The 27,030-nt window shown below is 40.1% G+C and overlaps 1 protein-coding gene across 3 annotated transcripts in view; it reads left to right on the forward strand.

Moving 5' to 3' along the window:
• Window positions 1–27,030, forward strand: part of LOC132826702 (plexin-B2-like) — a 265,158-nt gene that overhangs the window by 228,714 nt on the left and 9,414 nt on the right. For all 3 annotated transcript variants that reach the window (XM_060842787.1, XM_060842789.1, XM_060842788.1), the window contains exons 21-31: window positions 2,161–2,334; window positions 6,542–6,678; window positions 10,540–10,640; window positions 11,506–11,735; window positions 14,882–15,060; window positions 15,831–15,897; window positions 15,989–16,135; window positions 17,892–18,048; window positions 18,588–18,688; window positions 22,152–22,236; window positions 26,879–27,030. In XM_060842787.1, coding sequence (XP_060698770.1) covers window positions 2,161–2,334; window positions 6,542–6,678; window positions 10,540–10,640; window positions 11,506–11,735; window positions 14,882–15,060; window positions 15,831–15,897; window positions 15,989–16,135; window positions 17,892–18,048; window positions 18,588–18,688; window positions 22,152–22,236; window positions 26,879–27,030 — 1,530 coding nt within the window. The remainder of the gene's footprint in view (window positions 1–2,160; window positions 2,335–6,541; window positions 6,679–10,539; window positions 10,641–11,505; window positions 11,736–14,881; window positions 15,061–15,830; window positions 15,898–15,988; window positions 16,136–17,891; window positions 18,049–18,587; window positions 18,689–22,151; window positions 22,237–26,878) is intronic.

The raw sequence follows: 27,030 nt of genomic DNA on the forward strand, positions 1-27,030 counted from the left end.
CATAGAGCCAGATCCACAACTGTGCCATCCAGTGCAGTGACCAGCAATGAATGTTTCCCGTAGGTCTGGCAGCTATGTTCAAACTGCATCGTCAGATCCATTCCTCTGCATTAGATGTTTGATGTAATGACAGGTCACTTAGGAGTGAAAAATACAGTCAGTTTTTTTTTTCTCGAGCTCTTTTTCCCATCTCCACCTAGACAAAAAAAAACTAGGTATTTAGAATATTATATCATTCTCTTACTTGACTAGAATTACTTGAACCCTCTCCATTTATTGGATCAGATCTTTTGTTGCTGAAGGATACTTTTCAAATCTTCAAGCGTACACCATTAGCAGTCTTTGTAATTGTCCTGTTATTTTAGCCACTCATCTTTTTGAATCCTCCAATCACCCTTCATAGGGACTGACAGCATGGCAAGCCCCATCCGCTCTGTTGACATTTTAACATAATGTTGAATTTCAATTTATGTCTAGGTCATAATACATAACGCAATCTACAAAATTAGATGGGATTATCAAACTCAAAGGAGGTTGCTAATAATACAGTACAATGCTCCTCTATCTTCTATTTGAATGTTCATTCCACAAATCTATTCCTCTGTGTCTATCGTCTTTGTTCAATTTTAATCACACTTTTATATCCTAATTTAGTTTGTCTTTTAATTTTGTATGCAGATTACACACAATTTGATGCAACATGACTGAAAAGAATGAGATAAAATGAGGGTTGAGAAGAACAAATTTTAGGTGCACGTCATTAGCCTTGATGCCAATTAGTTTATTTTACTTTGCAACCCTGTGGTACTGTAGTGACACAGTTGCTAAAGTTACTGAGTTATTTCTGGAACTTAAATAAAGTCTACCTGTTCAGGATATTATATTTCCATAGTACTCCTGTGAGTGTTTCTGGAGTTCTAGGCAATATTCATCCCTCGTTCAGTGTCAGCAGAATCCATGTTATTGGTCACTTTATCTCATTGTTATTTGGAGTATCTCAGATTGTGCATGCTCATTGCCGAGTCTGCCTACAGAACAAGAGTGACTGCACTTCAAGAACAATGATTTGAAAATGAAATACTACAAGAAGCTGCATCTTGTTTTCTGTATGGTTTCCACTGTAGCATTGAGTCTTTGATTTGAAAACTGCACATATCTCTTTGTAAACCATTGTTTTCCACACTCTCTGAATTCCATGTATGCAGTGGAATAGTAATGTGAAGAAATGTAGCCTCTTGCTTGCTCTCAGTTTTTGTTTTGGGCTTTCTATTTTAAAGTGCGATTTGGAAACAATGGCGTGATACTTTCATCAGGAGTTCTTGAGGAATTTGGCAAGGCTGGGGACACGGAGATACCACCAAACATGACAAGATCTCATTATCAATTCATTTTATTACCCACTTGGGAACCATACAAATTGACTGCCTGGCTGGTGGCTGGGAGGGAAAACCAATGGTTGGAAACCATTTCTGAAGAGCCATACCAGACTTGAAATGTTAACTCTGTTTCTCTGTACACAAATGCTACATAACTGAAAAGTTTCTCCAGCACTTGTTTTTATCTCAGATTTACAGCAACAGCAAAATTGTGCTTTTATTGTGGTGCTGGAAACCATTATCGGATACCCTTGGGAATGGCCTTCAAAAATTGGGAGGGGAAGGAGATGGGTCAACGATCACAGCAGGGTGGAGAGAAAGGCCTTTAATTGTTGGGGCGTACAAAAGCCTCCTAGAGGAGTTGGGTTAGCAATCTTACACTTTCTAGCCTGATGGCAATGCTGGAGAAGGCGTTGTGGAGTTGGCAGCTACCACCTCCCTTACTTTGATGGTTTTCATAACCCCTGGGAAGCTCCAAGCAGTGGGAATTTATTTTAATACTACTTAATTGCACTGAAAATTCCTGCCTCTGCTTGATGTCTGATATGATCCACTATATGTCAAAAAGACTGCAATGGCTACATGCACATTTCCTGAATGATGGATGTCCTGCAATAACATCTTTAACCCCTCTGTAATCCATTCCCAAATTTGTAATTTTGTTGATAATTCCAAAGGTGCTTGGATGTAAAAGGAAGGCAGAACATTTTAATGCTTCAGTTTATGACTTATTTTACTTTTGTTTTTGTTCTCTGTTTTATTTTTCAATCATTTAATACGTTAGGGAAAATGTCTGAATGAGGCGATGACACCGGAAGAAGCGAAAGCTTACATTGGGACAGAGGAGTGTAAAGTTACAACACTTTCCATGAATGACTTTGTGTGTACTCCACCTGAAAAACAGCCAACACCCAAGAGGGTAAAACGGGATACAAATGATGATCTTCCAGAATTTGTTGTACGTACCTTCAGTTCTTACTTTAGTTGATCTCTACATTGTCATTGATCTGAATAAGTTGTTATCGACTCAAGTATCCATGATGCTGCTTCCCCTGCACTGATAGTGGAAGCTGCTTCCCCTGCACTGATAGTGGAAGCTGCTTCCCCTGCACTGATAGTGGAAGCAGTAACCCATTGGGTTACTTCAGTGAGACAATTTTCATACTCTTGGCCAACATCTTCAGCAGGATCAACATTGCTTGGTCATCAAAACTAGGTAGTTGTGATTAGCAGAGCTCAGTGCAGGCCAGTTGTAAGAGTGCAAAGTTTGAAGGTCTCATTTGAAACAGAAATTAAACTTTTGTGCCTTTTTCTTGGAAGACCGATATCACAGGATTAGTGTTTGGTTTATCAGAGCTCCTTTCAGAAATTTATAAGAAATGAGAATAGAGTACTTGGCCCACCAAGCTTGCTTCTATTGCAGACTCTGTACAATTAAGCAAAACAGTAAAATATTCAGCCTTCTCTAGACTACCTTCACTAAAAGGAGAGGTTATACTTCAAATGGCCATAAGACATAGGAGCAGAAATTAGGCCATTCAGCCCATTGAGCCCCTCTTTCTCCCTGTAACCCTTGATACTCAAGAGCCTATCTATCTCAGTGACCTAACCTCTACAGCCTTCTGTTACAATGAATTCCTTGGATTTGATACTGTCTGGCTGAAGGTGTTTCTCCTGATCTCTGTTCTAGAAGATCTTCCCTTTACTCTCAGGCTGTGCCCTCAGGTTCTACTCTCTCCTACCAATGGAAGCATCTTCCCAATTACTGTGTCCAGGCCATTCAGTTTTCTGTATGTTTCCGTTAGATCCCCCTTCATCCTTCTGAACTCCACTGAGTGTGGACCCAGAGTCCTCAAGCATTCCTCAAATGTTAAGCCTTTCATTCCTGGGAACATTCTCGTGAAATGCCTCTGAACACATTCCAGGGCCAGTACATCCTTCCTGAGATATGGGACCCAAGAATGTATATAATACTGCAAATGTCATCTGACCAGATCCTTATAGAGCTTCAGAAGTATATCCCTGCTTTTATCTTCAAGTCCCCTCAAAATAAATGCCATCATTGCATTTGCCTTCTTTAATTATTGACTCAACCTGCAAGTTTACCTTGAGAGAATGCTGGACTAGAACTCCCAAGTCTCTTTGCACTTCAAACTTCTGAATCTTCTCCCCATTTAGAAAATAGTCCCTGCCTCTATTCTTCCCACCAAAGTGCATGATCTCACACTTTTCCACGTTGTATTCCATCTGTCACTTCTTTGCTCACTCTCCGAACCTGTCTAAATCCTTCTGCAGCCTCCCTGCCTCCTCAGTGCTACCTGTCCCCATACCTATTTTTCTGCAAACTTAGCCAGAATGCCCTCAGATCCTCCATCTAGATCATTAATATATAAAGTGAAAAGTTGTGGTCCCAACACTGAGCCTTGCAGAACACCACTTGTCACTGGCTGCCATCCTGAGAAGGACTATTTTACCCCCTGCCAGACAACTAGGCTTCTGTTCATGCATGCACCTTTCCTCCAACACCATGGGCCCTTACCTCATTCAGTAGTTTCATGTGCGGCACTTTGTCAAAGGCCTTCTTGAAGTTCAGATAGATAACATGCATTGGCTCTCCTTGGTCTATCTTGCTCATTACTTCCTCAAAGAATTCTAGCAGGCTTGACATACATACCCTCCCCTTGATCAAACCGTGCTGACTTTGCCCTATTTTACTATACACTTCCAAACCTAATCCTTCACAATGGATTCCAGGATCTTACCCACGACCATGGTTAGGCTAATCAGTGAGTAATTTTCCAACTTCTGCCTTAACTCCCCTTTTAAACAGGAGTGTCTGGTTAGCGATTTTCCAGTCTTCTGGGACCCTTCCTGATTCTAGCGATTCTGAAAGATCACCACCAATGCCTCCACTATCTCTTCAAGTATCTCCCTTAGAACTCTGGGGTGCAGTCCATCTGGTCCATGTGATTTATCCACTGTCAGGCCATTCAGTTTTTTCTAGCACCTTCTCCTTATTGATGGCCATCATACTCAGCTCTGCCCCTTTACTCTCGAATATTTGGGATATTGCACGTGTTTTCCACTGTGAAGATTGACGCAAAGTAATTATTCAGTTCCTCAGCCATTTCCTTGTTCCCCACTACTATCTCTCCAGCTGCCCAATGTCCACTTTTGCCTTTTTTTTACCTTTATATATCTAAAAAAACTCAGTCATCCTTTATATTACTGGCTAGCTTACCCTCATATTTAATCTTCTCCCTTTTTTTTGTTGCTTCTGTTGGTCTTTATAAGCTTCCCAATCCTCTGGTTTCCCATTGCCCTCTGCCACATTATATGCTTTCTCTTTTGCTTTTATGGTATCCCTGACGTTCCTAGTCAGACATGGTTGCTTCATCCTCTTTGTACCATGCTTCTTTTCCCTCTGGAAGAATCTCTGGTATGTCTCCTGAATTAGTCCTGCCATTGCTGTTCCACTGTCCTTCCTGCTAGGCTTCTCTCCCAGTCAGTTATTCCCAGCTGCTCCTTCATGCCTCTGTAGTTGCCTTTATTCAGCTGTAATACTGTCACCCCTGAGTCTATCTCCTCCCCCTCAAATTGCAGAATAAATTCATATTATGATCATAGGCTTCCTTATCAAGTCTGCCTCATTGCACAACACTAAATCCAGTATTGCCTATTCCCCAGTCGGCTCCTCCATAAGCTGCTCCAAAAAGCGATCTTGTAGACATGCTACAAATTCTTTTCTTGCAATCAACTGCCAACCTGATTTTTCTTAGCCCACCTGCATATTGAAATCCCCCACGATCACTGTAACTTTGCCTTTCCTACACATCTTTTCTATCTCCTGGTGTATCTTGTGCCCCAGCTCTTGACTACTGTTTGGAGGCCTGTACGTAACTCCAACTATGGTTTTTTTTCACCTTTTGAGGTTCCTCAATTCTACCAGACTTTACATCATTTTACCCCACTTTGTTTCTTACTATTGATTTAATTTCATTTCTTACTAATAAAGTAACCCCACCCCCTCTGCTTACCTGCTCATCTTTTTAATAGGATGTATATCCTTGAATATTCAGCTTCCAGTCCTGGTCCCCTTGCAGCCTCGTTGCCGTGATGCCCATCATGTCATCCTGCTGATTTCAATCTGTGCCACAAGCTCGTTTACCTTGTTCCTTATCCTGCGTGCATTCAGATATGACACCTTCAGTCCCGATTTAACTGCCCCTCTTCACATTGGCACTTGTTTGTCCAGTGTGCTTGAAGTTTGATTGCTAACCTTTCCATACACTCGAACATATTTGGAGATTTTAATAACCTCTCCTGAGTTCTGCACTCTTACCACCACCTCTAATTCAAAGAGTTTAATAGGATTAGTAAAAGTATTTAAAGTTATCAATGGTTTTGATGACTGAGTGACTGGAGAAACATTATTTTCTGTTTGTTTGGTCTTTGTTGAGATTGGCATTTAATAATGAGGTGAGGGGTTAGAAAAACATTCCTTATGCTCTGTTGCTGGAGCATAGAAATGACTATAGTTCTGGGAACTATTGCATAATTTAGGCTAAAAAGTAAGTATTTGAAGCAGTGGAGAAAAACTAGGAGAGGGAAGGTGAGCAGAATTTGCCACCTTCAACATAGTCTAATTCTCTGGGATATTGGCCAGTGATAAGTCAGCAAGGCTATGGGATTATTTTTGAATTTCACAAGCAAATATCCAGTACAGTTCAGGCAAATACTGGGATCCTTTTAAATAGTATATTAGGTTAGATTAGATTAGATTACTTACAGTGTGGAAACAGGTTCTTCGGCCCAACAAGTCCACACCGACCCGCCGAAGCGCAACCCATCCATACCCCTACATTTACCCCTTACCTAACACTACGGGCAATATTATTTTCTTTGTTCTGTTGATCTCTAGTTTGCAGCTTTCCACAGACCACAGCTCCCTTTATGAACCAGAATTTTGTGGCTGGAAACTTTAATCTGAACAGAAAGTTATTGTTTTTGGCTTGATTTTGCATTTCTGAATTAATAATGGAACAATTTAATTGCCATTGTGCTCTTTGGAGAAACACTGATTAAAATATTTTCTATCTTGTTGCCATTTCAATTAAATGCTATAAAACATTAATGCATTCTGAAAATTGCTCTCTTCTGACCAGGTTAAAATGGGATACCGTGAATACTATCTGGGGAAAGTAAGATATGACACGCCAGCACAGCTGCCACTTGGTCTTATATTGCCACTTGTGCTGATTCCAATGTTGCTGATTATTGGTGTGTCTATTTACTGCTACAGGTATGTTGAATATTTTCTGCTAATACTCAGCAAAAAAAGGCTTTGATGCATAGTTACAGTTGAATAAGTTTCTGTATCCTATCTTATTTCAAATACGTGCAGCAACGTGAGAGAAGCAGCATGGAATGTTGTGTAACTTCTGTGTTAATTGTTGGTGTGCACCGGTACGCCTGTTTAGTTGCAAACCAAAGTTGTCTGTAATATCTATGAATGGTATACGATATGCAGGTTTTAAATAAAAGTTGGATGTACCTACTATAGAAGGAACAAAACTTGACCTACTTTTGGGAAATAAGGCAGGGCAGGACTGAGGTTTCAATGAGGGAGCACTTTGGGGCCGGTAATCATTATTCTATTAGTTTCAAAATAGTGATGGAAAAGGATAGCTCGGATTTATAAGTTCAAGTTCTAAATTGGTGGAAGGCCAAATGTGTGGTATTAGGTACGAACTTTCAAAAGTTGATTCGGAGTGGATATTTGCAGGTAAAGGGATGGCTGAAAAGTGGGAAGCCTTCAAAAATGAGACAACGAGATTCCAGAGACAGTATGTTCCTGTTAGGGTAGAGAGAAAGGATGGTAGATGCAGGGAATGCAGGATGGCTAGAGAAATTGAGGGTTTAGTCAAGAAAAAGAAGGAAGCATATGTCAGGTACAAATAGCAGGGATTGAGTGAATCCTTAGAGTATAAAAGCAGTAGGAGTATACTTTAGAGGGAAATCTGGAGGGCAAAAAGGAGATATGAGATAGCTTTGGCAAATAGGGTTAAGGAGAATCCAAAGGGATTCTACAAATATGTTAAGGGAGAGAATAGAGCCCCTCAAAGATCAGCAGGACTCCCTATGATGGAGCCGCAGGAGATGGGGGAGATACTAAATGAGTATCTTGCATCAGTGTTTACTGTGGAGAAGGCTAGAGAACTTCGGAAATAAGTAGCAACATCATGAAAAATGTCAATGTAAAAGAGGAGGCGATGCCTCACCTCTTAAAATATATAAAGTAAATAAATTTGCAGATGATACAGAAATTAGAGGTGTTGGTGAACAGTGAAGAAGGTTACCTCAGAGTACAACAGGATCTTGATCAGATTAGCCGGGGCACCAAGCAGCAGCAAACGGAGTTTAATTTAGCTAAATGTGAGGTGCTGTGTTTTGGAATTCAGAACAGGACTTGTACCCTTAATGGCAAGGTTCTGGGGAGTATTGCTGAACATGGAGACCTTGGAGAGAAGGTTCATAGTTCCTTAAAAATTGAGTCCCAGGTAAATAGGGTAAAAAAGAAAGCATTTGGTATGCTTTCCTTTTATTGGTCAGTGCTTTGAGTATAGGAGATGGGAGGTCATTTTGTGGCTGTATAGGACATTAGTTGGACCACTTTTGGAATACTGCATTCAGTTCTGGTCTTCCTGCTTTAGGAAGGATGTTGTGAAACTTGAAAGAGTTCAGAAAAGATGTGCAAGAATGTTGCCAGGGTTGCAGGGTTTGATATATAGGGAGGGGCTGAATAGGCTGGGGCTGTTTTCCCTGGAGTACTGGAGGCTGAGGGAAGTTTCTAAAATCATGAGGGGCATGGATAGGGTGAAAAGTCAAGCTCTTTGCCCCAGTGTAGCGCAGTCTGAAACTAGAGGGCATAGGTTTAAGATGAGAGAGAAAAGATTTAAAAGGGACTAAGGGGCAATGATTTCACGCAGAGGTTGGTGCGTATATGGAATGAGCTGCCATAGGAAGTGGTTGAGGCTGGTACAATTACAGCAGTTAAAAGGCTGGGTGTATGAAGAGGCAGGGTTTGGAGGGATATGGGCAAAGTGCTGGCAGATGGGGCAAGATTAATTTAAGATATCTAGTCAGTGTGGATGAGTTGGACTGAATGATTTTAGAAACTTCCCTCAGCCTCCAATGCTCCAGAGATGGCATGGTGGCACAGTGGTTAGCATCGCTGCCTCACAGCGCCAGAGACCTGGGTTCAATTCCCGCATTAGGCCACTGTCTGTGAAGTTTGCACATTCTCCCTGTGTCTGCGTGGATTTCCTCCAGGTACTCTGGTTTCCTCTCACAGTCCAAAAATGTGCAGGTTAGGTGAATTGGCCATGCTAAATTGCCCATAGTGTTAGGTGAGGGGAGAGGGGTAAATGTAGAGGAATGGATTTGGGTGGGTTGCTGTTCGGACATGTTGGGCTGAAGGGCCTGATTCCACACTTTAAGTAATCTAATCTAATCTGTTTCCATGCTGTACAGCTCTAAGCCTTATAAGCACATAAATGAGTAAAGCCAGGAAAATTGCTGCAAAGATTGTTGCTAATTTCACTAAGTAGCTCATAAGTGAAGCATAGCTGCCGCAGAAAGGAACAAGTGAAGATCCCCCCCACCAGCTGCTTTGTATGTTATAGTTTATTTCCATTTTTGAAAATTAATTGTCAAAATGTAATTCTGAGTGTGTTTGAATGAAAACATATATATCTTCAGGTTACCTGTTATTGTCTCTAATGTTGTTCTAACTATCTTCCGCTTAGCTCAGTGTCATTATCTGTATCGTTTGCCTCAACCCTTGGACAATGAAGTGAAGTAGTTGAAGGATTTGTTGACCGATTATCAGTCCAATAGGACGACTTATGAACATTCTCTTCATCACTACAACAACCTTTACACAAGCTAATAGATTGATTAAATCTTTATGTATGAGGAAGTTGAAAGGTTCCAAAATCCATATGGTTAGAGACACGTCCACACCTCCTGTGTACTAAACTCCTGCTGGGTGCCAGTCAGAATATATATCCTAACTCTGACGCTTGTTTTTAAAAGCACGACTGGAAACCCAGTTAAATTCTGGATTTCAACAACCCATCTCAGCTACATTTGCTTATGCAACAGTATTTTTTAAATACGAAGTACTACTTGGCCAGCAACAGATCCAGACAGTAGCCATGATGGGACCTGCTACTGTCTTGCTGAATAGAGCAGACAATTTCTCAGGGCTATATCCAATGGGGAGTGTTCACGCAGTCAAAATAAAGTTAATGTGCTCAGTTGAAGCAAAGTGCCCTACAAATTAGTGCATTTCCACCGTTTGAAACAATGTTTCAGATCTCTCTGCAACAAGCCAGACAACTGTCAACTAGCATGCACCAAAATGTTTGCCATGTGACGATCGAAAAGCCTGTCTTGCCCACCCTGAACCATTAGTTTGCTCCTAAAAGAGCTTATTTGGCTGGTAATAGGGAGTGAGCATCTTCCCTATTCTCTCCTGCCATTTCTATCCTCCAATTCAAAACAAATTGTTGAATTACCTACTGGTTGGTGACTGTGGGCGGCACGGTGGCACAGTGGTTAGCACTGCTGCCTCACAGCGCCTGAGACCCGGGTTCAATTCCCGACTCAGGCGACTGACTGTGTGGAGTTTGCACGTTCTCCCTGTGACTGTGTGGGTTTCCTCCGGGTGCTCCGGTTTCCTCCCACAGTCCAAAGATGTGCGGGTCAGGTGAATTGGCCATGCTAAATTGCCCGTAGTGTTAGGTAAGGGGTAAATGGAGGGGTTGCGCTTCGGGCGGGTCGATGCGGACTTGTTGGGCCGAAGGGCCTGTTTCCACACTGTAAGTAATCTAGTCTAATCTAATCTAATTGGTCACTCGTTTAATGTCAAATTGTAATACCTGCTGTCGGCAACACATTGCCTCTTCAGAGGGATTCACCTCCTACTTAAGTCAATTTTGGCCAGAAAGTACTGTGAAATAGATTGAAACCAGATTCAAAAACTTTGCTTTTACTCTGTTATCAAGGTAAATAGAATCAAATTCAACCTTTACAAGAGCTCTGTTTATTTACATGGACAAAAGTGACAGCTTTGGAAAAATACTGTTTTTGCTTTTAGGCGCAAGAGCCAGCAAGCAGAGCGAGAGTACAAGAAGATTCAGCTTCAACTGGAGAGTCTTGAGGAGAGTGTGAGAGATCGATGCAAGAAAGAGTTCACTGGTAAAGATGCTCCTATTCCTGATGATTGCAGGAGATGTTTCCTTAGCCATTGACCTTTTGATCAACATCATAAAAGCAGGTTGAAAAGCAGAAATTGCTGGAAAATCTCATCGCATCTGTGGAGAGAAATCAGAGTTAGCATTTCAGGTCAAGTGACCCTTCTTCAGAGCTCTGCTGCTCACAGCTGTTGCCTGACTTGTTGAGATTTTCCAGCAATTTCTGTTTTTGTACCTGATTTCCAGCATCTGCAGTTTGTTTTTTTTCCGGAAAAGCAGATGACCTAGCAATTATCACATTGCTGACTATGGGAGTTACTGTGTGAAAATTGGCTAATTGATTGCTGTGGGTGTTTTTATGTTACTTTTGAAACATAGTTATTATTGTATTTAATTGGTTGTGAAGTAAATTAGATGTCTAGTGATCATTGGAGGCATTAAATCAATGCAAAGTGTTTTTTCAAACTGTTGGATCATATAAATAAAGATAATTATCTGGTCAGTATGATTAAAGATAATCAGCAGTGAAATAAATTCCATCCATTCCATGCCATCCTGTTAAATCTCTCCAGCCTTTATCTGAATCATTTCAAGCAGTGAATCCTGTGGATTGTGGATATCTTCATACCTTTAACCTACTTAAAACACACATTATGTAGAGAAAGCTCATTAACACTTACCTTTTACATGTATCATTGCTCTCAAAGATTTTTCTTGTATCACGCATCAATGCTGATCAGTGGAATTGCTGCTTTTTAAATTAGATTTATATATATCAAATGCCAAAATGAAACAAATATTCAAAAGTATATCTGAAATAAATTGGACAACCTGTAGAGTTATTTTTGATGAACAATTTTTTTTTGCAGACCTAGTGACTGAAATGGAAGACCACTCAAATGATCTGAATGATGTAGGCATTCCTTTTCTGGATTATAAAACGTACACGGATCGTGTCTTTTTCCTACCATCGAAGGACGGAGAAAATGATGTCATGATAACTGGCAAACTGGACATTCCAGAGGCAAGGCGACAGACAGTAGAGATAGCACTGAACCAGTTTTCGAATTTGCTGAACAGCAAATCTTTCTTGATCGATGTAAGTCAAACTCGAGCATAAGTCAATTAACTTTTAGGGTGTAGAGGATAAAAAGATTGAGGGTTGGAACTGAACCTTATATTATACATTACTTCTATTGTTTCATTCATAGGGGTGGTAGAATGTAAGATCAATGCATAATTCATATTTCAAGCGTGCTATTTAGTGCAAGAGCAGTAACGTAGCATTTTTCGGTTACGGTTAGCAACAGCATATGGCACTGAATGACAAAAGTCATTCACAAAGCTTTGTTGCACAAAAAAAAAGTTTCTTTTCTGTTGTTAATTGGAAACAATGGGTCTGGCAGGCAGGGTCTCAGTAATAGTGAACTGCAGGCTGCAGATGCAGTGCTGCAGCTTGCCAGGTCTGGGCCGTTGCAATTTCAGACCACTTGAGAAAACAATCTGGCCAGCAGAAAGTTAGTCCAAGCTGACAGCAGTCTTCATTATTTTTTTGGAATCCAGTGGAGAATTTCCCTGGTTCTGAAAGGGCCTGACCCAGTAACCTCTGAGGAGTTATTTCCACTCACTGGAGAATCAAAAACAGGACTGTGTAGTCTCTGACTAATGCAATGATGAATTAAGAATGAGATAAGGAGAAATTTCTTAATGTAAAGTGTTGAGTCTTCAGAGCTGTCTACTCCAGAATAGATGCTCCCTCATTGAGTACATTTATGGCTGTGTTGGACATACTTTTGTATTACAGGAATTGATGGATTTGGGGTGCATGTTGAATTGGTGGTGTTGAACTCCAAGATTATCCATGATTGTATTGAATGTTAGAGTAGGTTTGGCAAGCTATGCGTTCTTCTCCTGCTCTTACTTCTTGTTCTTGTATTGCCACGAATATAGTATCATCCTCTCTGATGTCTCTCCTGCAGTGTTGTCCAGTTGTCTACCACAGTTACCCACAATGGACATTGATTTTCACATTAAAATGGCTTACTGGCTGAAACAGGCAGGAGGTCCCATCTCTTTGCAAATGAGGCGATAAGCTTTTTTTTGAGGTTGCTACCACCCCATTTATGCTGAACAGCCGGTCAAAACCTGCTCTCATATCTTGAAGTCAAAACTTGCCATAATTTGATCGCCTTAGTAAGATAAAAGAAGGTTTGAGAAAGCCTGTGCTGCAGGACGTTGTTGCTCTGATTCAGCTTTGGATCTAATTTGAATTTTGTAGGAATTAGTGGGATGCAAGTTTCTCTTCTATCCTGACAACAAATCCTCCATGAACTGAGATTGGACAGTCTCAACCCAGTTTCTAGTGGTGTTGAACTGCAGCACAAACTGAGTCCCAATTTATCACTACAGGAAATTGGTGATCTCTCAAACTCTGTTTTTTTGAAAAAAAAGGGCTGTTGTGAATAGTTGAGAAATTCATATTCCATCAAAGAGCCTTTCAGCATGGAAGCAGACCCTTTGGTCCAACTCATCCATATTGACCAAGTTCCCAAACTAATCTAGACCCATTTGCCTGCATTTGCCCCGTATCTGTCTAAACCTTTCCTATTCAAGTACCTGTATTCCACATTTGAACCATCCTCTGTGTGAAAAAAATGCCCCATGGGATTCTTTAAAATCTTTCTTCTCTCACCTTAAAAACATGCCTTCTGGTTTTGAACTCCCCTGCTCCTCATGATTTAAACCATCAGTAAATAGCTTAATCTGAGACACACAATGGTTAGAGTAGATAAATATGTCTCAGTTTAATCTGTCATCTGTGAGCATTCTTGCTGAGAAGACATGACAAACTTGAAAAAAGTGCTTAATTCCCCTATATATATATATATATATATATATATATAGAGTGCAAAATGCAACGTAAATTTGAACTTAATTGTTCAGTCTCCCTTGATGTCTGAATGAATTACTGATCAGTAGATAATGGGAATATCCCACCTTCCCACCCCAGGCCATATTCAAGGAAGTTAACAGAATTAGCACTTTGTAAAAGACCTGGTATATGGAGGGCAAAGTAACCAAGGGCTTCTCTGCTCTGTGTCCATTGTATTCATATACTCCCCCTCACATGCATTCATAATTTATCTACATTTGCTGTCTAGCTTGATGCCAATCAACATTTTGCAAAGTGACTGAGGATGATCAGTGGAAACTGTACCCCACAGGGTATTGGAGAGAGATTTTTTTTTCCCCCTGTATTTTATCTGGGGAATGGTAATTTCTCAGGTGCAGAGCAGAGGCAACAGAGTTTTAGACCATTTTTTTATCAGGTTTCCATGCCTTTTGCATTGTTGTGAGTGTTTGTTATTCCCGGTGTAGGAACAACAGACATCAGCAAATAAACATGGGAGCAAAATAACAGTGCCTTGTTTTGTTTTTCTGTTTGAATGCGGAATGTGTACCTTTTAGGAGTGATGTCCAAAATATGTTGGCTTTATGTTCACCCTGTATTGGAGCAGTGGTTGACTTTCTGTCCTTGTTGATAAATGCTTCTAAACTTTGAAGAGTGATCGTCCTAGGGTGTGGGTCTAATCCACAAATATAACAATGTTGAGTGTCACCTGAATAGCTCCAAGGTTTATGAAGAGGGAAAATGAGTTCTAGCATCTTTAGAAAAGGGGAAAGAAATTGAAGGGAGTGAGGAGAAATTGACTTCCTTTAGCCAAGCATTAGAGTTCTACAAAATCTGTAAACAGTAGAAACTTTCGGTCATACAAACTTCCAAAATGTCATAAATGTTCCAGCTAATGCAGTGCTTACTGAATAAAGGTAAAAGCTGTAATGTTTCAAACATGCTTTATTTTATTTTTTAAAATGTATATTTTAAAATTTGATATACATGTTTACTATGTTTTTTTTCATGCAGTGAAGCCCTCCATGTTGTTAGATCATCTTGTTTCAATTTCAATGTTTAATTGTATTGATTCCTCCATATCCACACAGGCTTCTTTGCTGATAATTATGAATTTTCCAGTCAAGAAATCACCTATGCCACTTTTTGGCCAATCATATGGTGTACCTAATGGGCATTAAGTAAGCTGCTCATTTAAAGAGCCAGCGCTGAGATGATGGGCTGAAGGCCCCAGTAAAGCCTGGTGAATTCTGGAACTTGGAAAGCAGAATCTAGTTTCTAGGAATTTGTGCCTTTATTTAACATCTTACTAATGAATGATACTTTTTAAATAGTTTATCCACACACTCGAGAATCAGAAAGATTTCTCAGCAAGAGAAAAAGTTTATTTTGCATCTTTGTTGACTATCGCTCTGCATGGAAAGCTGGAATACTACACCGACATCATGAGGACACTGCTGTTAGAGCTCATGGAACAATACGTTGCTAAAAACCCAAAGCTCATGCTCCGAAGGTATGCAGGGTTTGCATTTTAACAAGCAGAACATCTCTATTATTGTAAAACATCAAATCAATTGCAAAAATTTGTCAACCTGTCCCAACTTAATCCTTTAAACCAATGGCATAATTCTGGTCAATCTGCAGTTTATGCCTCCAATGCAAATATATAAATATTTTGAGGTTCAGTGTTCAGTACTCCAAAATGAATCTGACCAAGGCTCTGCACTTTTTCACTTTTGATCTGGAATCCCATTAAGAAAAAACAAATTTACATTAACTTTTCTTAATCGTACTCTGCTGTTGAGTGATAAATATCTGAATTTATTTGTTCTTCATAGCTAGGTTCATAACATCTGACACTGGCATGTTGGCATTTTTTACAAGACTGAAACTTTCCATGTATCTTGTTTACATTTTCTGCTTAACTTCAGACTTGATCTGCATAGTACTTCTTTGAGTGAGACTTAATTTTGAACAGCCTATCACCCTCCTGCTTTTCTATTGCATACCTGCAGATTGTGGGTCTTTAACTTCTTTTTGAAATATTCTTTACATCTTTTGCAATTTTGTTTTAAATTTTCAACATGTCGTTTCTCCAGCAATTTCTATTTTTGGATGCCTCATCTTTTGTCTGTGATATGCAAACATAGCTACATTTTATTTTATATTAATGAATTAAAATGTTAAGATTGAACACAATAAAGTATAGAAAAGGTAATGAAGAGTTAATTCTGAAATTGATTTTAGAATGGAATGTGAGCTTTTGTCATTCTTTTCCATTAGATGTGAAACTGTTGTGGAACGGATGCTTTCCAACTGGATGTCTATCTGTCTATACCAGTTCCTGAAGGTAACTCTAAATATTTGCGCACACACTGTTCTGGCTGCATGTTCATATTGTCTTAATGACTGAAGGCTGTCTTTCTGCTTTTACAATTCAGGATTCTGCTGGAGAGCCACTATACAAACTTTTCAAAGGACTTAAGCACCAGGTAGAGAAGGGCCCTGTGGATGCTGAACTGAAAAAGGCAAAATACACACTAAATGACACAGGACTTTTGGGAGAGGATGTGGAATATCATGTATTGGTAAGTCCACAAGTTCCATAATCATTTCAATTGGTCAAACTACTCAACTTTAAGCGATACATACTTTGTTTTTACACTAGATTTAAAATGCAGATTAAATAAGAAGAATTGACTTAATTGGAACTCTTTTGAAATGCTTAACAAAGTAACATGCGTATTAACTGCAGCTAATTAACTTTTCCAATATAGTAACATTCCATAAATGCGTCATTGGTAAAGGCAAATTCAGAAAGGAGATAGTCTCTCATGCAATTCTAGCAGCAGGAAGAGAACCCCAGCTTTTAGCTGTAACAGAGAGAGGAATAAGAGCTTCCATATCCAGCTTCAACTAAAAACTAAAACTACAGATTCTGTTTCTGAGAGAGTGTGACCCCACCCATTCATGCTGCTTCTATTGTTCCAACTTGAAAAAAGCACCTCAAAGCCTGAAGAGGTTTTTGATTTATTGGCTTGAAGCAGATCTCCGTCTCAACCTATCTTCAAGTAAAAATAAGGACAAAGATTTATTTATTTATTAATTAATTTATTTATTTATTTATTGTCCTGTATATTTTGTCACAAAATATAGTGAAAAGTGAATGGTGACACTAGGGTCACCATTTTCCATTGCCATCTTAAAACATGGAAAAATAAACCAAAACATACAGTTTCAAGGCAGAAAAGTAAAGTTCAACTTTAAATTCCTTCTTGTCAAGTAGACTTGGAGTGGCCAGACATGAGACTCCTCAGTGCAGCACTAGTACTGGAGTCACCATCTCACCGCCATCACCACCACTCTGAGTTCTCAAGGACCTCACCAGCGCAGCCACTACTGATACCGCCAGGTCCTGTACCAGCCCAAACTCAACAGAAAACAGCCTTTCTCTTTATGGAGTGCAGGCAGCTGTGATCCCAGCGTGTGTCTCTGTCTTTCTCACATTTCTCTCTGACACTCTCTCTCTCATACACACACATTCATTCTCTCTCTCTCTCTCTCTCTCTCTCTCTCAGATACAATCTCTTTGACCAGGTTTTTAACCAATTTGCCTGAAATTAGATTAGATTACCTACAGTGTGGAAACAGGCCCTTCGGCCCAACAAGTCCACACCGACCCGCCAAAGCGCAACCCACCCATACCTGCACATCTTTGGACTGTGGGAGGAAACCGGAGCACCCGGAGGAAACCCACGCAGACACGGGGAGAACGTGCAAACTCCACACAGTCTGTCACCTGAGTCGGGAATTGAACCCGGGTCTCAGGCGCTGTGAGGCAGCAGTGCTAACTGCTGTGCCACCGTGCCGCCCACAAATTGTTTAGCCTATCCATTACAAGGCCAGCTGCTCTGCTCCTTGTTTTTAGATATTAAATGTGGCAAATGGATTTCACTAGCATTTGACATCTACGTCTGGCCCTATGGTAACCAGGTGATGCAGACTTAGCAGTATATCTCAGGCTACTTTCTTTATTACATGTTTTCTTTTGAACTAGAGAGAAAATATAACCATCTCATAAAATCTTGTATTCATAACACAATCTAATTTCCCACTTAATTGTTCATTCCAATTGCAGAGCACCTTGCAAACTCCTTAAAATTATATATTAATTTTTGGAGTGAATCCAAGTGCAAATTGACATTTTGTGTTTGAATTATTCCAAGATTTGAAATTGTGACCAGCTTTATTATGGAGAATTGAAGTTCCTTAGACCAAATATCAAATAAGAGGGCAGCATTGTGGAATTGTATGTTTATTTCATTTTGCTTCGTTTCCTTCTAGACTTTGAATGTCATTGCACAAGAAGATATTGGAGAATCAATGCCAGTAAAGGTTCTGAGCTGTGACAGTATAACCCAGGTTAAAGAAAAAATTCTTGACCAAGTGTACAGAAATGTTCCTTTTTCACAAAGGCCTGCACTGGATAGTGTTGTTCTTGGTAAGTTCTGGTTTACTATATTAACTAGTTGTTATTCCTTGTACCAATTCAGTACTCTACCCCAGTCTTGACCTTGATCCTTTTCCAATTCCTTTTCCCTTCTATCACCCTTCTTCCTATTCCTTATTGCAGGCTTCATCTCTTTCTGATCTCTGAAAATTGTTTTCTTCTCACCTTCGCCTCCCACCACTGCAAAACTTCTACTTATTTGTATTCGAACCATTCCTGCTCAAAACAGTTGGGCCAGAGATTGTTCTTACTTACAACCCTGCTGTGACTTTCTGATACTAAATGCCCATTCCTACTCACCAATTAGGTGGTGATTCTTGTCAGGTGTTGAGTGGTACCTTCAAGGTTTTATTTAAGTATAGCCCTGCTGTAAGATTGGTAGGTCCTCCACTTTCTTGCCTCAGTGAGTTATTTGTATGCTCTTGGATTCCCCATCTCTGCAGATGTCAAGGCCATAATGTTTGTGGAAAACTGTTTATTTCGATAACAAGAGAAAGCGCTAAGTTTCTTTTTATCTTCACTTGCCACAGAATGGCGTCCAGGTTCTACTGGTCAAATACTTTCGGATTTGGATGTCACATCTGAACGAGATGGAAAATGGAGGCGTTTAAATACATTAAGACACTATAATGTGAGTAGCATAAGCTTTTTGTACCTAACCATTGATAACATTTTGTTTTGGGTTGGCACGATGGCTTAGCGGTTAGCGCTGCTGCCTCACAGCACTGGGACCTGGGTTCAATTCCTGCCTCGGGTGAATGTCTGTGTGGACATTCTCCCCATGTCTGCGTGGGTTTCCTCCGGGTGCTCCGGTTTCCTCCCACAAACCAAACGTGCAGGTTAGGTGAATTGGCCATGCTAAATTTCCCATAGTGTTGAGGGATGTGTAGGTTAGTTGCATTAGTCAGGGGGAAATGTAGAGCAATAGGGTTTGGGTGGGTTACTCTTCGAAGGATTAGTGTGGACTTATTGGACTGAATGGCCTGTTTCCACACTTGTGGTATTCTATATAACATTTCTATCTTGCACAATGTTTAATTTTTTTAAAATTTAATTAGCCAAATGGACACTATGCACAACAAATTTACCAAGTTGTCAAGCATATCTGTCTTTGACCAGAAAATCAATTATGAGTAAATTTGCACCTTGATACCTGTTTTGAACAGGGAGAAGCAAAGCAATGTTTATGTAGTATTTAACCACAATAATTTTGCACTAATGACATGAGTAGAGATTTCACTGACGTGTTTGCAAAGCAAAATTTTACCAATTGCTGAAAAAAAGATCATTGATCCTTAGGAGGCAGCAATAAAAATCCAGGCCCAAAATGCATAAAGTAGGAAGTTATAGAGGTTGGGACTATAGATCATGAGCTAGAATACAAATGTTGTCAAATAACAATAATCTATTTGTCTTTATGACTTGACTTTTAAGTCCCTAAACTTCTTTTAGGGATTGGTTTACTTAGTTGGCTGAATGGCAGATTTCCATCACAGAGTGAACCCTGAGCATGGGTTCAATTCTTGCTCAGGCTGAGATTATCATTAAGGACGCTCCTTCTCAATCTCTCCCCTCACCTGAGGCAGGGTGACACTCTAGTTAAACCCCACCAGTCCAATCTTTCTCATGAGAGAGCAACACTCTGGTACAATAAGATTATGGTGATTTTACCTTTACTCTTCTTTTTCTGATTAGCTAAAGTCTAACTCTAAACTTTATCTTTTAAAAAACTATCTCTCGTAGGATCTATGTTACATTTTTTAAAAGGTATCATTTCTATAGCTATCGCTGTAGTTTTGTTACATTTAGCAATGATAGGCATTTTCAAAATATTGAACATCTGTTTGAAAGCTAATTTAACTAATGGTATGAGTCAGACTATTTTAGTAATAGAAGGTCTAGGTTGGGTGAGAGTGATCTATTTGATGTTGTTAGAGCCCATTCGCCTGTTTGCATTCATGTGTGTTTTGTTTGGAAAGCTGAAAGAAGCGTGTGAGGCAAAAGTCCTGCTGAATGCCTATGGTTCACCTGCCTCTGTGCAAATTCTGAACTGTTAATCAGCTTGAATTGCCACATGTCACAGCCTGATTTCCCATGCCGAATGAATCAGCTAGAGAATGGCCTCAGCTCCCTGGCAGTTTTCAGAAATTTCACTGCCCTCCTCCACACCATTTAAAGAGAACTGAGGAGTGCTGCTGTGCTTGGCAAATTGGAAATAATAGAAGCTTCACAGTGAGCTGCAACTTGTGGTATACAAGACTTCCCATTAAATAAAAAAACTAAACTTGTGTTTTTCATTTCCGTTAATTTTCCTGTTTTTCAATCCCTACACTGAAGCAGTAGATATTGTATAGCACTTTGTGCAGCATTTTTTTATCCAAATATGGCATCAGTTAAAACCTAAGCTTTGCAAGTGGTTGTAGTGTCTGATTTCCAGCAATCTCTACTGCAGACTGGCACTGACTTGCCTTCATTGCTCAGCCCACTGAGTACAGAAGTTGGGATGTTATGCTGAGATTGTACAGGACGTAGGTCAGGCCTCTTCTGAAGTGCTGTGTCATCTTGCTATAGGAAGGATATTGTTAAAAGTGGAGAGGGTCCAGAAAATATTTACCAGGATGTTGCTGGGAATGGAGGGTTTGAGTTATAAAAATAGGCTAGAAAAGGATGAAACTTTTTTCACGTGAGCATAGGAGGTTGAGGGGTGACATGGGAAGTTTATAAAGTGACATGGATAAGGGGAATAGCAAAGGTCTTTCCATAGAGTGGTGGAGTTCAAAACTGGGGGCATATTTTTAAGGTGAGGAGAATGTTTAAAAAGGACATGGGGAAGGGGCAACTTTTTTCCACAGTAACTGGTTTGTGTGTGATCAGCTAGAGGAAGTGGTAAACGCGGGTACAGTTACAACGTTTAAAAGGCATTTGGAGAAGTACATAAATAGGAAGGATTTGGAGGAATATGGGCCAAATGCAGGCAAATAGGATTAGTTTAGTTTGGGAACATGGTCAGCATGGACTAGTTGAACCAAAGGGTCTGTTTCCATGTTGTATGACTCTCTATGGCTCAGACTTCCTGCAAATCCTGGACACAGGTGAAACTCTGAACATTGTGGTCCTTCCTACCTTGGAGTCATTTAAATGCAAGAAGAGTGTTTCACAGTTTTTGCTATGGAGCACTGCCAAAATAGGGATGTAATTTTGCTGCAGACAAACATAAAGTCATCCACAGCTGCTTTAGACGAAGGAAGACTATTGGAAACCTGAAGCATCCATGTGGCCCATGTTATTAAAAAAAATGAAACTGTATGGATGATAACATAGACAGACATACTTCCTTGATTTGCATCTCATTGTGACCATCCCATAGGATGACATGATGTCTGGTGTGGGCTCTGGCAGCAGGAAACTGGAGCAAATATTAACTGAAGCATTCCACAGATCCATTAAAAGAAAGTTGATGGTGCAGGTGTAAAGAGCCATTTACTTAAGGCAAAATACTTTGTACTTGTTTCCTTTCCTCATACATTATCCCCGTTTTAAATTTGTTCATGCCATGTACAATGAGACTTGTCATATTGTCTAGGTTTCTTAATTTTTAAAAACTGAGGGCTTATCTTATGAAGAGAGGTTGACTGAGCTCGGACTTTTTTCATTGGAGAAAAGGAGGAGGAGAGGGGACCTAATTGAGGTATACAAGATAATGAGTGGCTTAGATAGAGTCGATAGCCAGAGACTATTTCCTAGGGCAGAAATGGCGAACATGAGGGGTCATAGTTTTAAGCTGGTTGGAGGAAAGTATAGAGGGGATGTCAGAAGCGGGTTCTTTACACAGAGCTGTGAAGCATGGAATGCGTTTCCAGCAGCAGTTGTGGTAGCAAGGTCATTGGGGGCATTTAAAGAGACTGCTGGACATACATATGGTCTCAGAACTTTGAGGGTGCATACATGAAGATCAATGTTCGGCACAACATCGTGGACTGAAGGGCCTGTTCTGTGCTGTACTGTTCTATGTTCTAAAGAATTTATTGTACATTACTACAATAACATGAGCAATAGTAAAATGAGGTCACTAATTAAGAATTCTCCTCTTTCAGGTACGGGATTTCTCCACTCTCATTTTAGTAAGATCTTCACATGCACAGCAACCTGATGACCATCAGCAGATTATTCATGGAGAAAGTCAGTATCAATTTTACACTTCCAATTTGATAATGTCATGAAGCATTAACTGACAGAATTGTATTTCAATTCTAGTGCTCACATTTAAATGGGAATCTGATCAGAAATTACAATTTGATGCAAGGCTTTCTAAAAACGAATGATGTTAGATTTAAAATCAAAATCCAATAGGTTGATCTTTTACTTTCCTTGTGTATGAAGCAATTTGTGTTTATATTGGGGTGAGAGATGTCGGTGCTGGATACGAAGAACTGTGTTGGCCTTGATTATTTGCAGTATAGAATTTTGAATAGAAATCCTCTAGCCTTTCCAACTTTGATCTTCAGGTAGTTTCTGTATTACTGTATATGTTAGACAGTTTTGTGTTTCAACTAGATTTGGATTGAGAGTGTAGGGGAACACAGCCTTCCCTGACTGTCATCAGGTACCTTAGAAAGAGAAATTAGTTTTGAAATGTGCAAGTTTATTTTCCAGTGCCCTTTTACATAGGACCTGAGAGAACCAATTATGTAAAAGCCTTCATATTCAGTCTATTCTCCAAATACTCCAAGTACAAATGTGGCTTCTCTAAAAAAATGTTTCTTGAATACTTAGATGTACAGATGAAACAGACTGTTAGGTCCAACTCGTCCATGCTTACCAGTTATCACAACCTAAACAAGTCCCATTTGTCAGCACTTGTCCCCTATCCCTCGATTGAGGGGTGACATATATAAGACAGATGTCAGAGGTAGGATCTTTACTCAGAGAGTAGTAAGGGCATAGAACGCCCTGCTGGCAACAGTAGTAGACTTGCCAACTTTAAGGGCATTTAAATGGTTATTTGATAAATATATGATGATAATGGAATAGTATAGGTTAGATGGGTTTCAGATTGGTTTCACAGCTCGGCACAACATCGAAGGTCAAAGGGCCTGTATTGCGCTGTAATGCTCTATATTCTATAGCTCAAACCCTCCATCCTGGCAACAGACTTGTAAATTTTTTCTGAGCCCTTTCAAGTTTCACAATATCCTTCTGATAGGAAGGTGACCAGAATTGCACACAGTATTCCAAAAGTTGTCTAACCAATGTCCTGCAAGCTGCAACATGACCTCCCAACTCCCATACTCAATGCTTTGTCCAATAAAGGAAAGCATGCCAAATGCTGCCTTCACTATCCTATTTACCGGTGATTCCACTTTCAAAGGAGCTATGAACCTGCACTCCAAGGTCTCTTTATTTAGCAACACACCTCAGGACCTTACAATTCCAAAATATAGCACCTTGCATTTATCTAAATTAAACTCCATCTGCCAGTCCTCAGCCTACTGGCCCATCTGATAAAGATTCTATTGTACTCTGTGGTACCTTCTTCACTGTCCAGTACATCTCGAATTTTGATGTCATCTGCAAACTTACTAACTGTAGCTCCAATATTCACATCCAAATCATTTATATAAAAAAAAAGCAGTGGACCCAGCACCGATCCTTGTGGCACCCCACTGGTCACAGGCCTCCAGACTGAAAAGCAACCCTCCAACATGACTCACTGTCTTCTACCTTCGAGCCAGTTCTGTATCCAAATGGCTAGTTCTCCCTGTATTCCATGAGATCTAAACTTGCTAACCAGTCTACCATGTGGAACCTTACCAAACGCCTTACTGAAGTCCACATAGATCACATCAACCATTCTGCCCTCATCAATCCTCTTTGTTACTTCTTCGAAAAACTCAATCAAGTTCATGAGACATGATTTACGACACAAAGCGAGGTTGACTAATCAGTCCCTAATCAGTCCTTGCCTTTTCAAATACAGGTAGATCATGTCCCTCAGGATTCCCTCCAGCAACTTGGCCACCACCGACGTCAGGCTCACCGGTCTATAGTTCCCTGGCCTTTCCTTACCATCTTTCTTAAATAGTGACATCACGTTACCAACCTCCAGTCTTCTGGCACCTCACCTGTGATTATCCATGATACAAGTATCTCAGCAAGGGGCCCAGTAATCACTTCCCACAAAGTTCTACACCTAATGAGGTCCTGGGGATTTACCCACTTTTATGCATTTTAAGACATCCACAGCACCACCACCTCTGTAATATGGACATTTCTCAAGATGTCACCATCTATTTCCCCACATTCTATGTCTTCCATGTCCTTCTCCACAGTAAATACTGATGCAAAATACGTTTAGTATCTCCGCCACGCCCCCCCAACCTCCTGCGGCTCCACACATAGGCGGCCTTGCTGATCTTTGAGGGGCCGTATTCTCTCTCTAGTTATCCTTTCTTCCTTAATGTATTTATAAAATCCTTCTGGATATTCCTTAACCCTATTTGCCAAAGCTATCTCATGTCCCCTTTTTGCTCTCCTGATTTCTCTCTTAAGTATATACTTCTACTGCCTTTATACTCTTCCAAGGATTCACTCGATCTATCCTGTCTATACCTGACATGCGTTTCCTTCTTTTTCTTCACCAAAACCTTTATTTTTTTAGTCATCCAGCATTCCCTAGACCTACCAGCCTTTCCTTTCACCTTAACAGGAATGTACTGTCTCTGGACTCTCATTATCTCATTTTTGAAGGCTTCCTATTTTCCAACCAACCCTTTACCTGTGAACATCTGCCCCTAAACAACTTTTGAAAGTTCTTGCCCAATATTATGAACATTGGCCTTCCTCCAATTTAGAACTAGAACTTTTAGATCTGGTCTATTCTTTTCCATCACTATTTTAAAACTAATAGAATTATGGTCGCTGACCCCAAAGTGCACCCCCACTGACACCTCAGTCACCTGCCCTGCCTTATTTCCCAAGAGTAGGTCAGGTTTTGCACCTTCTCTAGAAGGTACATCCACATACTGAATCAGAAACATTTCTTGTACACACTTGACAAATTCCTCTCCATCTAAACCCTTAACACTATGGCAATCCCAGTCTATGTTTGGAAAGTTAAAATCCCTTACCATAATCCCTTAGCACCAGGAATAATCCAAATATTACTACCCTCAAGGACGTCTTTATAAATTCCTGCCCATCTTTATATATTTTTCCTAAAGAATCTCATCCTTTTCCCTTCCTATGTCATTAGTTACACTGTGTGCAATGACCTCCTGCTGATCCATCTCCCCTCTGAGAACATTCTGCACCTTCTGTGAGATATCCTTGATCCTGGCACCAGGGAGGCCACACATCATTCTGATTTTTCGCTGCTGACTGCAGAAATGTCTGTGCCTCTGACTAGAGCACCCCCTGTCACAATCGATCGCTTAGAATCTGACGTATCATTACTTTGGTACCATTCCCGGTACCAGAAACTTGACTGTTCATGCTACGTTCTCCTGAGTGCCCAGCACCTCCCACATTTTCCTAATCCTATCTCATACTTGTTTGAGATGACCATAGGAAACCTGTACACTACATACCTATCCCTCCTACCTTTCCTGGAGTTAACATATCTACATGACTGTATCTGCAGCTTTTCTCCTTTCCTATAACTGGCATCCATCACATCGCCTAGCTCCTGTAAATTCATTATTGCCTCTCTACTCTAATCGATCCATGCAATGTGATAGGATTCGTAACCAAAGACACTTCCTGCAAACGTAATCATCAGTAACATGGAAACTCTCCCTATACTCCCACATCTGACAAGAAGAGCACATCACTCTACTAAAGGCCATCTTTGCTCCTTAGCAATCTACAGACCCAGAAAATAGTACCTTCTTATTACTCTAAAAAACCTCTGCTCCAGGCTAACTTAATAGTTATGGTTTAAATTTTTAAAATTTAATCAAGCAACAGATCTCAATAAAACATATAATCAAGAAAGAGCCCACTCTATTCACTGTTGTAGATTTATAGCAGGGTTGCACTTAAAAACTATGCAGTTATATGTTTCTGTGCTGTGAGCTCTCCCACACTGGTTCCTCCAAGTTCAGCTGTGAATTTTGCTGTTTATTCGTTTTTACTAGACGCACTCCAATGTCCAAAGATACTTGAACTCAAACATCAAAGGCAGTAACTGTGTAGATTCACTGCTATCTCAGACAGCAGTATAGGTTTCTTTCGTTGGCCATGTGATCACTGCCTTTGTCTGTCTTCCTCCTTTTTTTAAAATGCCTTTGTTTCGATCTTTTTTCCCCCAGAGTTTCAAAACAATGCAACAGTACATTGCTCCTCCTGGAATTTGAGGAAATTCCCTCCCATACCTAAAATACCTCAAAAAAGGAGCAGCTCTTACAGCCACAATTTTTTCCCAGAATCCATCTTTTCTGGGCCCATTTTTTTCAAAGATTTCTTCAAGTAGCTGCTGGTGTTCATGAAAAAAATCTCCAACTGCCTTTCCGAAATCCACAGAAGATATCTGTGACTGAACATTGCATATTGTCCTTTTCAAACTTGCCACATTGTTTAATTAACTGTTTCTGCACTGTCTGATTTTCCTATTCCACTGACTTGAATAAAAAAAATTGAACAGCTTTACTATTGCCCTGTTGCTGTATAATTCCACCTATTTTGCACTGATGCCTGAAACAATTTGTCTAAATAATCTGTGACTGTATTTTGTTTTGGAAATTCTTAAAGCAGGGAGGTTGTAAATGTGCTACAGTACGACTTTTATCTCTTAATTATCATTATCATTTTGTGGTCATTCCAGAAAGTGGACTTTTAGAAGAAGATAGAAGGTGGCATTTAGTCCGGCCTGCCGACGAAGTAGATGAAAGTAAATCAAAGCGAGGCAGCATGAAAGAGAAAGAAAGGACCAAAGCTATCACAGAAATATATTTGACAAGACTTTTGTCTGTAAAG

Source organism: Hemiscyllium ocellatum, chromosome 23 (genome assembly GCF_020745735.1).
Source record: "Hemiscyllium ocellatum isolate sHemOce1 chromosome 23, sHemOce1.pat.X.cur, whole genome shotgun sequence".
Lineage (NCBI taxonomy): Eukaryota > Metazoa > Chordata > Chondrichthyes > Orectolobiformes > Hemiscylliidae > Hemiscyllium > Hemiscyllium ocellatum.